This window comes from Sinocyclocheilus anshuiensis, unplaced genomic scaffold (assembly GCF_001515605.1).
Source record: "Sinocyclocheilus anshuiensis isolate Anshui unplaced genomic scaffold, SAMN03320099.WGS_v1.1 scaffold253, whole genome shotgun sequence".
In the NCBI taxonomy this organism is placed as follows: domain Eukaryota; kingdom Metazoa; phylum Chordata; class Actinopteri; order Cypriniformes; family Cyprinidae; genus Sinocyclocheilus; species Sinocyclocheilus anshuiensis.
In genome coordinates, this window is record NW_015537969.1 from 233,465 (window position 1) to 245,248 (window position 11,784).

The window sequence follows — 11,784 nt, forward strand, 5'->3', positions numbered from 1 at the left end:
ATATATACATACACAAAAATATATTTATATTAATATTAAAGAATTATATAATAATCAATACATACAAATAATATTATGAATTCTAAACATATTAATAAATAGTGTGTATATATTTTACATTTATATGTAAATATTTCATGTTAATATATATTGCAACTCTGTAGCAAATGTGTTTCACAAATGTTAAGTACAGTTGCTTTATTTTGAGATGGAATTTACTAAAATTGAAAGTGGGTTTTACTAAGACTCATCCTAATTCAAACCGGTTAACTACTAGTGATTTTGTGAGGTGATTTTTTTTTTTAATGCTTCATAAAAAGAGCTGTCTCCATAAGAGTTATTGGGTAACACTTTACAATAATGTTCCATTTGTTAACATTAGTTAACAAGAATAATTAACATGAACTAACAATTAATTTTTTAAAATATATTAATATTTATGTACCTTAGTAAATGTTAGTTTCAACATTTAATAATACATTATTAAAATCAAAATACGTATCTGTTAATATTATTTAATGGACCTGAGCCAACATGAACTAACAATGAACAGTTGCATTTTTATTAAAGATTAATAAATACTTTAACAAATTAATTGCTCATTGTAAGTTAATGTTAGTTAAAACATTCAAAAGAAATGTGACCTTATTCTAAATTTTATGATATCATTTCTGGTTGTGCTGAATTCATTCACTAAATGAACCGGCTCATAGGACTCATTTGCTCGTGAGTCAAACTGGTCAGGACTTACGCTGTATGTTTGTGCAGGAAACACTGTTTATCCTCAGAGCAAAATATCAGATGCCTTTTATTTGTCAAATAAAAATTTTATGTTACATGTGTGTAATGTAAAATGAAATGTTAACATGTTATGTTAATGTTAAACATGTTATGACAATGCTTAGCTGTACTGCTGGCTTCCTGATTTTTTTTAATTGCAATTTGTGGTGGACCCACCAGAGAGAGCCAAAGTAAATTCTTCTAACAACCTACTCAGCTAAACTAACAATTTAGTTGCCGATGTATTGATATTCAGTGAGGTATTTGCTGAATTCGAAACTGCATATTTGAATACTACTCTTACTATTTTTGCCATGTCTTTCTGTGGCAGTAACAGTAAGAATAGTATGCTTGTATATTTAGTTCAAACCTCCATATTTCCCACAAAAATAGATTATTAAGCACTATTTCTTGCTCAGATGGGGAGGTCCCTGGAAGTGCTGTGCTGGTGTTTGATGTTGAGTTGGTGGACCTTGAGGAAGGTCTTCCTGAAGGCTACATGTTTGTGTGGAACAGCGATGTCACACCCAACCTATTCAGTGAGATGGACAAAAACAAAGACGCACAAGTGGACGCTGCTGAGGTATATTGTTTTATATTGTAAGTGCATGCTTAGCATTACATCTCCAAAATGTTTATTAAGCTAATTTTTTCCATTGTCTGTCCCTTCCATACAGTTTTCAGATTACATCCTCCAGCAGGTAAAAGAGGGCAAAGGTCGTCTGGCGCCAGGTTTTGACTCGCAGCGCATCATAGAGAATATGTACGATAACCAGGACCGAAACAAGGATGGGCGAATCACAGAGGATGAGTTTAAACTCAAGGCAGATGAAGCAGCCGCTCATGATGAGTTGTGAGGCTGGACTCAGGGATGGAGGGTTGGGATCGGTCATCTTGTGGTCGAATATTATAAATGGGAAGGGTATAAAGATACTGAATTTGCCAGTGAAGTGTCTCTCAGTAATGTTGTTGACTTTAGATGTTTGTCTGAGAGGTGTGTGCATGTGTGAATGTGCATAATTGTGTTTATATATGATTTTTTTTTTGTACAGGTCTCTGAATGTTTGTAAGATTCTGGAGTGATACAAATGTGCAAAACATTACTTTGTAAAAAAATCCCTTAAATAAACACATTACAACCCCCAAAGTGTTATTTCAGTATTTCTCTAAATCACTATTTTATTAGAACTTTCAAAATATTGCTTAACATAAGTCATGCTCAGTGTTTCTTCAACCTAATCCAAGTCAACAGAAGTTGGGTAAAACCTTGTAGTTTCCTCTTAAAGTGAACAGCTGCAAAACAACCACAATTTAAGGTTTTAGCTTGTGGATTGACAAGCTGAAATGCAATATGCTGAAAAGGAAGTTTGTTATCTGAGCATAATATTGATGAACTTTTGAGCTTTGATTGTTTTCTTCATGATTGAGCATGTCCATTCTGATATGTTCCTGATAATGTTCCTTCAGTCTTGGCAAATAAGAATAGCACTAAAGCAGTCACTACATGGCTCAATGAACAATGCTTAGGCATAACATGAGCGTCTAAGTGTCTGTGTCTGTGTCTGTGTTTTTATAATCCTTTGAACGTGTGTCAGTGTGTGTTTAGTAGGTGTGGGCTGATAGAGACTCCAAACCGGAACTGACTGTAACAGACTAACAGACATGAGTAATATGCATACACAAATGTAACTTTTCTGTCCCCTAGACAAAAATAAAATAAAATAAAAATTGTGTACAAAATATGCATATGAATAAGAATTGCTGTCCCCAACAATGCTGTCATTACCAATATTGTCAAGCATTTAAAAAATATTAACCTAAGCTTTATTCATTTTTTAAATTCAGAAATAATCCATTTCTTTTCATTTTTTAATAAGTACAAAGTTAACTGAGTGCTAGTTAAATTGGTGTGTTAAATTCAAGGCTTATTTTTCCAAAAAGAGAGAAATATGTCAACATTACATCACATAGGCTACATACATACAATCCACGCCGTCACACATTACACCAAAAACGTTAATTTTAAAAAAAGTAGTCCAATGTGCCCCAAATTACATGAAAAACGTGAAAAGCGATACATCTTTATGCTTGAATACCACACAAAAGTAACTACAGTTTACAGGCTTTTTTTTTTTACTGACTAGCTAGCACAATACCCTAATGACAAGAGAGAGAGAGGTGAGGGAGAGAGACATACATAACATGCTGTGTGAACGTGAAGTGATTAGTAAAATAAGTGCATACTCGGTGAAGTGTGAGAATCCGGTTCGTATTTTGCTCTGTGCCTGAGGGCGGGTGTGAGAGTGCCAGTCCTGCCAAATCAGACACAAGCGAGTGCGTGTTTAGAAACTACCAACAACGAAACTTGACAGAAAACCTACGAGAATGGCCGAGCCAGAAGACATTAGATGAGGAAAAGGTATTACATTTTGTTGTTTAAGTCAACACCAATTGCTTCTTCTCTTTCTTTTTCACGATTGAATTTGGTTCAAGTGAATTTGGTTGACAGGTGCGTCCTCGAGTGTTGGACATTTAACTAACCTGGAGTCTTTAGCAGCCTGATATAAAGTGCATTATAATAAGTTTATGTTTACGTTATATGTGGAAGTAGATATAACACTTGGCCTTAGTGAAGTGGTCATTTGTTTACTTTTGTCTTGTTTGTCACTGCATTTGTTGTGCTCGTGCGCGATTCAAGCATCGTTTCACATAGCTGAATTAAAACTTTCCTGATATTCGTTAACATTTATATTGGAAATGACAAAGTGGTTTGGAAAACAAATCTATTTGGTTTACTATTTTCTTTATTTAATATCGTTACGGTAGGATTTAGAGAGTTATAGTAGGAGAAAGTTGATGTGTGGTATTATTAAAGATGACATTTTGGGCTAAACAAATTCACGTTTTTAAATAGAGTAAAACTAATCTAAAAAAAAAAAAGCATTGGAAATGTAATAATCTCTAACGATTTTGTTGACGATATTAATGTAACAGTACATTTACATTTACATTTAGTCATTTTGCAGACGCTTTTATCCAAAGCGACTTACAATTTGGGGATACATAAAGCGATTCTTCTTAAAGAGGCAAACAAATACAGGAAGTGTTTGTAATACCAAGTTTATAGACATTGTTCAAATAAGTACAAGCTAGAAAGAGAATGAATAAATAAAGAGAGAGATTTTTTTTTAAATTTTTTTTTATAATGATGATGATGAACGTTACTTTTATTTACTCATTTATTTACTATTTACTTTTACGAAAACATTCAAACGAAATATCAAAGAGTATCATTGAGCTGTTCACACGCCTATGTTTTTTCCCCTAGTTTTAGGGGAATTTATTATTTCTATATTTCATCTGGAGAACATGAATAAAAATGTAATGCAGGTTGGAGCATTAAGGAATTTTATAATTTCTTGCAATTAAAAGAATACATCTGATACTACAATAACAACTTTAAATCTTTTATTGTTAGTTGTTTATTTTTTAGTCTCTCATTAGTGCATTCATGATTACCAAAACTAGTTCAATTCCCACATTTCCATCTGCAACTCTTGGGTGTGGTTTCTCAAAAATCTCATCTAAATCATCTTAATAACCAGGTGTGATCAGTGTGAGGTGTGCCTGTGTAATGGAAGGGGAACCTTTCCTAGATCTGTGTCACCTGACTGAGGTGGAGCAGACTGTAATTCTCAGCGTTCTGCAGAGAGATGCTGAACTACGCAACAAAGAGGAAGGGAGAATACGGTCAGTGTGTATACAATACTGAATTTATTTGGCAAATATAAGTTATATGAGCAATGCAGGATGAAATGCTTGTTTTCAGGAAACTGCAGCAGACGGTGTCAGATCCTGTCCGTCTGCGCTCTCTCTCGGGCGCGTGGTTTCATGAAGTGCGTGCTAAGAGATATCAGAAGGGAGGAGCTGATGTTGTTCATGCCTCTATACGCCATAAGAGGCGTGAAAAAGGTCACATGATCTCTTAGTCATTCCTGTAGTGTAGTGTTTATGTATTTGTGTGTTGTCTCACCCAACACTCTGTTTTTTGTTTTATTTCTGTAGATATACCTCTGACGGCAATATTTGCAGAAGAAAAAGGTAACTCTTCTCAACTACATGAGCAGCAAGAGGAAGACAAAAGTACAGAGAGAGAATTGCAGGAAAATATAAGTGTAAGAGAGGATGACAATGGCCAGGAAGAGAAGGAAAGAGAAAAAGAAGATGGGGAAAGGTTGGTGCAAATTTTGGTGTCATCTCTCTACTTAGGACTGAATAAACTGAATGGATCTAAACAGTCTGTATATTAGTATGAGTATACAAATCCATACATGCAGGATGCATGGTCATATTTCAATATTGAATGAGAAACAGGCAATTATGTGTGATTAAAATGCTGTTTAAACATCTAATACAGTTGAAAACTCTTTTGGGTCTCATTTACTAGCTTTGTACGCAAGTACAATATGTGGATAAAGCGTGTGTATGAACATGTTAGCATGCAATCGTGATTTGTTAATTATACGTCTGAAATCATACATTTTGAATTATTTTTTTTTTCCTGTGCAAAGATCACGTGCAATCATTTATTAGTTTAAATATGTTCCACTGTCTTGTTTTGTGATACTTTCTTTTTAGTTGCATTCCTCTGGTTATCCCTGAACAACAATCCAGGACCAAACACATCACAAAGGTCAATTTACATTTTAGATTACATTATATGCTTGTGAAATATGTGCTACTGCATGTAAGATATTTCTAATGTTCTTGCTTTGAACAGAAAAATGCAGCAAAAGAAAATTGTCTTAAAGGTAAAATAAACTATACTGGTAGGCAAATCATCTGATAAATGACGAAAGACAAAATATAAATCCATCTAAACTCCACTCTGCTTACGTCACTTTTCCTTCATGCTCCAGAAAGTGTTGGAGAGTCTGAGGACAAAGAGAGGAGAATTTTGCCAAGTACATCACCATCTCTGCAGGTCTGTTTGGTAAAGCCAGTTGTTCAGATACACACATCCCTGAAAACCTTTTGTATTATGTGTGTGTGTTTCGGTAGATCGACTCAGAGGGGGACATGGACTCTGGCAGCAGTGAACTAGACTATACTAGGTTTGGGTCAGTTAGCAGCTTGACCTCCCATCATATGGTAAGATGCACTCTCAAGCACAACACTTGACCTTCTGCACCAGTGAAGTTTTGAAGGTGTAAACGGTCCAGTTTCTGTGTGGGTAGATGAATGGCAGTTTGATGAGCCTGTACAGTGTGGGCGATTTCGGGGATGTTGTAGTATCAGGGCAGATCCAGTTCTCGTTGCAGTATGACGTCAAGAAAGAGGAGCTTCATGTGCACATAATACGCTGCCAAGATCTTGCGCCGGCCCGTAAAAATCGTTCGGACCCGTAAGTATACTTTACTGTGGTCATTTTCAGTCAGTCATAACTTTCAACTATTTATGAAAGCAGTCAAGCTACATTTAATATTATTATCAAACAACAGTGACAACAACAATGGTGCTTAATATTTCTGTGAAAACTGTTATACATGTTTTCAGGATTATTTTGATGAATAGAAATTTAAAAGAACAGCATTTATTTGAAATAGAAATCTTTTGAAACATTGCAAATATTTTTGCTATCATGTCTTTATCCTTCTCTTAAACACAGATACGTTAAAGTTTACCTTCTCCCTGACAACACATCCCGCAGTAAGAAAAAAACTGCAGTGAAGAGGAAAACATTAAATCCAGTCTATGATGAAACCATGAAAGTCAGTTTTAATCATTTATTATTTCACAAATTATTCCTATGCATTTAAAATACATGATCAAACTTACAGTAATTATTTCTCCACTCAACTATGAAATGTTGCCTATACCAGTACAGAGTGCGGAGACTGGACCTCCAGGCTCGTGTGCTGAGTATGTCAGTCTGGCACATGGAGAGAATGAGGAGAAACCTCTTCCTGGGGGAGGTGGAAGTGAGGCTGGCTCAGTGGGACTGGAGCCAGAGCCAACCAACCTGGCACAACCTCCAGCCAAGAGTAAGGCCATTTCAAAGATGATCTGATATCTTTAATGAATTAAACATGTGTTAGTCAGATTCTCATCATGAGTCTTTCTCTTAATGTAGGTTAAGTTAAGTCCAGATGACATCATCAGCAGAGGAACCATTCTGTTCTCAATTAAGTTTGTACCTCCAGGTTCAGAGGGTGAGTCTGAACAGACACTTCATATTTACAATCTCTATATCCGCATTTATATGCAGGGCCATTGATAAAATACGTGTGGCTCATTATTAATTTATTATGCACGGGCTCACTCCTCCCTCAATAAAAGGCTATATTGCAGAGCAAATAGTAGTAAAGCAAATTTTTTATCAGGTATCCCCCTTTCATAAAAAATATTTACTTGAAGCACCCCCTGAGTTATGTTGATATTTTAATAATTTAACAACGCATTCCCAAATTCACAGTAATGCAGGTTAAAACATTAAATATTTAATCTTTTTATTAAGTGTTTTTTTTTTTAGTTTGGTCAGAAATTTGTCATATATTGCGATTTGATCTCATAAGAAAGCATTGTAAATTCTGTTGCTGAAAACAGGCAGAGAGTTCTCAGAGAGAATGTTTTATATTATCATTCTTTATTATTTTTATATATCATCATCATCATTATTGTTGTTGTTGTTGTTAATTCTAAATATAAAAAATGAAGACCAAATATATTACTGCTTAATAACACAGTTAAATATAATATAAATGGCATTTGTATTTAAATTATTTTTAATAAAAGGAACAAAAAATAATATTTGAAAATCATAAAAAAATAAATTTTAATTGCAATGCAAGATACAAACTACCAGTTGCAATACTAATGTTCATTTAATTATTCATTTTCAAATGTGAAACCCTCAAGCTTTCATTTTAGTAGAAAATAAAGTCTTTGTTATTTAGTTGACAACACATTTGTAAATGCTTCTGGTTACAAATCTGATAAAATGCACAAAAATGTTGATATGTATCAGACTAAATTTCAGTCTTTAGTGATTTCACTAAGCCATACTGTGATTTCAATTTTATTTTGATTTATTGTACAGCTCTGTTTATTTTAGGAAGTGGTTGTCCACCGACTGGTGAGCTCCATATTTGGTTGAGGGAGATTGTTGGTCTACTTCCCACTAAACGTGGCGCACCTAGTACATATGTGAAAAGGTGTGGACACATTCATAGTAGTTTGTCTGTTTTTGTTATTTCCCGAGCACATCAGTATGGTTTGTGTTTGTACAGTGTGGTATTACCAGATGAGAGTGGCGTCAGTGGCCAGCAGACTCGGGTGGTGCGAGGATCTGTCAACCCAGTGTTCAACCACACTATGGTTTATGATGGGTTTCAGTCTAGCGACCTTATTCAGGCCTGTGCAGAGATAACGGTCTGGAATCCACATCCTCCCAGCTGTCTGGGTGGAGTACGACTCAGCACAGGCTCAGGTAACACAGATTTGAACATAATATACTTAGAATATATACATAGCTGAGAGTTAAGACTGTGTTCATATGTTGCAGGTGTGAGTTACGGTCAGGCTGTCTGCTGGATGGACTCAACAGAAGATGAGATTAGTGTGTGGTCAAGTGTGATTCAGAGCCCCAACAGCTGGGTGGACACCAGTCTACCAATCAGAACCAATTTACAGCTCTGTTCTGATTGAACTTTGTTTAACCTATTCACCCTGTGACTTTGGTTATGTAACACTCTGGAATACACCACACAACTTTTCCCCCAATCTTTGACCCAGTTTGTAGTCTGGATGGGTTGAAGCTAGTTGGCAAAAATTAGAGCCAGTCTGCAACTTTTGGATGTTGGAGTTGACAGATTTCACAGAACATTGTGTAGTATGTAATGGGCATAAACTATGGTTTTTAGCTTCAGACTATGACTCCATCCAGTTTGAGGATATCAAATATGTTTTTATATTTTGAGCCAATTTTAGAACACGGTGTATGACAGTGTTTTTCAGTGGTGTATGACATGACCTAACTGACTTAACACCATTCACCTCCAACCACGGTAGCAATCTCTACAGGACAGAAATTAGATCACCCTCCTTTACATAAAATGGAGCAAATTCTATAAGGGGAATGGAAACAAATGATACATTTTGCATAGTGGATTTGTATGTTGCCAAATAATATGATACAGTTTGGTTTACTTTGTTGTCCGATTAAGTGTTTTTGCTAGAATTTGCTAGTGTCATGCAAATCTAGAGGGGAATGAGAATTCGTTGTCAAACTTTAACTGTCCTCTTATGAGAATAATTGTATTTTCATCTTTCTGCTTGTGGTCTCATTATGACACTGAAGTTCAAGCCACAAATGTAATGAAATACTAACTGCTGATTAAAACCACACATTTTGTATTTAATTAAATGCAGATTGCATCAGTTTTACAAAAAAAAATATATATATCAAATCAGTATATATTATTGTACATATTTTTGTGTCAGACTGTTTGATAATCCGTTTTGAAACAAGTGTTTATTTTTACTTGCATTAGGATGAATTAAAAAATAGATTTATAAAATTATGAGACATTCTATGTAATTGTGATGTGTTAAATGTTATTGCATTCCATTTATTTAACTTGGCCTATATTTTTTCTGCCTATGGCAGTATCAAATATTTCTGCACAGTTACTTCCCGTCTCCCATTTTAGTTTAGTTTTCCCACTGGGTGTGCCTGTCAACTTCAAGCATAGCATTTATTTGACCAATGAAAATGAGGTAGCAGGAATGCTTAGGTAGCTAGCTTGAAGCCAGTGGGCTGTCGCTTAGAACAGAGGATCTAGTCTAGTCACATCAGACACGGATGGGCAGTATTTCAGATACATGTATTTAAAATACGTATTTGAAATACAAAATACTATTTTGTATTTTAAAGCCTTTGGAAAAAATCAAATGTATTTTGTATTTAAATACATTTAAGATTTGTATTTTTGTATTTTCAAATTACATAAAACAAAATAAAAATACTTAGTGCCAGTCAACCTCTTGATCAAACCTTGAGGGTGTATTGGGAACAACAGGAGAAGGGGTTAAGGACACACAGAAAGCTGTTGTAGAATACCTAAAGGTTATAGGGATATATTATAGGATTTAGTTTTTTTTTTTTATCACTATGTAAAGTAATGTGGTAACACTATTTTAAGGTGTTCTTGTTACACGTGTTACATGTAATTACTATTATAATAACAATTAATTATGCATAATTACATGGAAGTAACCCTAAGCCGAACCCTAACCACACAGTAAGTATATGTAGTTAATTAATATTGCTCAGTACTTAAATGTATAATTACACTGTAACAAAGACACCTTAAAATAAAGTGTAACCAGTGATGTAATCAAATCATAGTCCATGGTACATACTCCGGTACAGAAGGTGGCGGTATGCACCATGATAAATCATGGCTGTAATCCGCCATAAAACTAGACGAAGAAGAAGAACCTCGTTATCAGGCGCGATCATCATCAGCTAGTTCAGACAAGCCCCCTCCACTCAACCCCAACATTCATGCACATGAGCTCCAGTTGTACAACTCCATTCCGCATTGGGTGAGCAACTTTTCTGGAATAAGGTGAGGATGTCATGGTCAATTGTACTTGTTGATTAATGTTAAAATATTGCATCATTGAGATTTGCCTTCAGTTAAAGGGCTAGTTCACCCAAAAATTAAAATCTGTCATTAATTACTCACCCTCATGTCGTTCCAAACCCGTAAAACATTCGCTCATCTTCGGAGCACAAATTAAGATATTTTTGATGGAATCTGAACGCTCTCTGACCCTCCATAGACAGCAATGATATTACCACGATTAACGCACAGAAACGTAGCAAGGACATCGGTAAAATAGTCTATGTAACATCAGGGGTTCAACCGTAATTTTACGAAGCTACTAGAATACTTTTTGTGCGCAAAGAAAACAATAATAACATAATTTATTCAACAATTCTTCTCCCCGAGTTTCCGTCATCTGTCATTTTGGAGAGTACCCCAGAACGTAATCAACGTAATCAGCATTGTTTACGTTCAGAATGCACGCGCTGTCTACTGAACTGATTACATGCTGATTACACTGATTACAGAAAGCAGTGGTGAGAGGAAGTAGTTTGCCGAGTAGTTCCCTCTGGAGCTTCACTCGACATCGCGGAGCTTCTCTGCTATGGGAACTCCTTCCTTCCAACTTTTCCTGAAGTCCTATTGGCTCACGCCAGTCCAATTGACTGGCCAATTGTCGCAAAGTATGCAAATCGCATGCAAATACTGACGAGCTCGAGAGACAGTATAAAATGCAGTGCACGCGACAATTACAACTACAACCTGAAGAATGGCTTCGTTCTGTAAGGCTTGCACGGGACCCATCGAACCGCCAGATCAACACGACAACTGCGTTGCCTGCCTGGGCCTGGCCCACGCTGAGGCGGCACTGGAGGAGTCCGACTGCGGGCATTGCTTCTGACTCGCCGCAACGTGGCTCGCCTCGTGGCTTGTTTGGGGTGAGGCCCCCCCAGCCCCCTCCCCCTCCCGAAGGGGGGAGCGTCGACCTGCCGTGCCGCCAGTCACCCCATTCCCCAGTCACCTTCCCCGAAGACTGCTTCCACCCTCCTGTGAACATCGCGGACTTCATGTCGTTCGGCCGGGAGGAAGAAGACGAGGACTCAATGTCCATCTCGGCCTCAGAGAAAGAGGATTTGGCGGGATCGGAGCGTGACTGCCCCGACAGCGAGGGGCCCTCATCAGTTCATCAGTTCTATTTACTACAATCTCAATTTGTGAATGTGTCATCGTTGACTATAATTACAGTACAGGCATTTCATAAATCATCCCTTATTCCTATTAAACATAAGGCTGATTTATACTTCTGCATCGGACCTACGCCGTAGCCTTTATGCCGTAGGCTATGCGTCAGTTTTCATTTATACTTCTTTGTTGTTGTCCACGTCGGCGT

The 11,784-nt window shown here is 36.5% G+C and overlaps 2 protein-coding genes across 3 annotated transcripts in view; both read left to right on the top strand.

The window, feature by feature from the left end:
* fkbp9 (FKBP prolyl isomerase 9) overlaps window positions 1-1,920 on the top strand; it is an 8,397-nt gene extending 6,477 nt beyond the window's left edge. Inside the window, exons 9-10 of the mRNA XM_016461792.1 lie at window positions 1,200-1,363; window positions 1,458-1,920. Coding sequence (XP_016317278.1) covers window positions 1,200-1,363; window positions 1,458-1,637 — 344 coding nt within the window. The 3' untranslated portion in view covers window positions 1,638-1,920. The remainder of the gene's footprint in view (window positions 1-1,199; window positions 1,364-1,457) is intronic.
* Window positions 1,921-3,018: 1,098 nt separating this feature from the next.
* On the top strand, window positions 3,019-8,743 carry sytl1 (synaptotagmin-like 1). 2 transcript variants are annotated; one of them, XM_016461802.1, is made up of 15 exons: window positions 3,019-3,199; window positions 4,386-4,530; window positions 4,610-4,752; window positions 4,846-5,014; window positions 5,419-5,473; window positions 5,561-5,591; window positions 5,700-5,764; window positions 5,842-5,931; window positions 6,018-6,184; window positions 6,449-6,551; window positions 6,663-6,824; window positions 6,914-6,992; window positions 7,880-7,994; window positions 8,070-8,269; window positions 8,345-8,743. In XM_016461802.1, exons 2-15 carry the CDS (start codon window positions 4,415-4,417, stop codon window positions 8,485-8,487), a joined length of 1,638 nt encoding a protein of 545 aa, XP_016317288.1. In that variant the 5' UTR covers window positions 3,019-3,199; window positions 4,386-4,414; the 3' UTR covers window positions 8,488-8,743. The 2 variants fall into 2 exon arrangements, with proteins under 2 accessions (XP_016317288.1, XP_016317295.1); XM_016461809.1 differs by having other exon boundaries at window positions 3,020-3,199; window positions 7,895-7,994.
* The last annotated feature ends 3,041 nt before the right edge of the window (window positions 8,744-11,784 follow it).

Excerpts from the sequence above, each read along its gene's own strand:
- sytl1 (XM_016461802.1), top strand. The coding sequence starts at position 4,415 with ATGGAAGGGGAACCTTTCCTAGATCTGTGTCACCTGACTGAGGTGGAG. Across the intron at positions 5,592-5,699 it reads AAAAGAAAATTGTCTTAAAG|AAAGTGTTGGAGAGTCTGAG; the intron begins GTAAAATAAACT and ends TTCATGCTCCAG. Across the intron at positions 7,995-8,069 it reads CCTAGTACATATGTGAAAAG|TGTGGTATTACCAGATGAGA; the intron begins GTGTGGACACAT and ends GTGTTTGTACAG.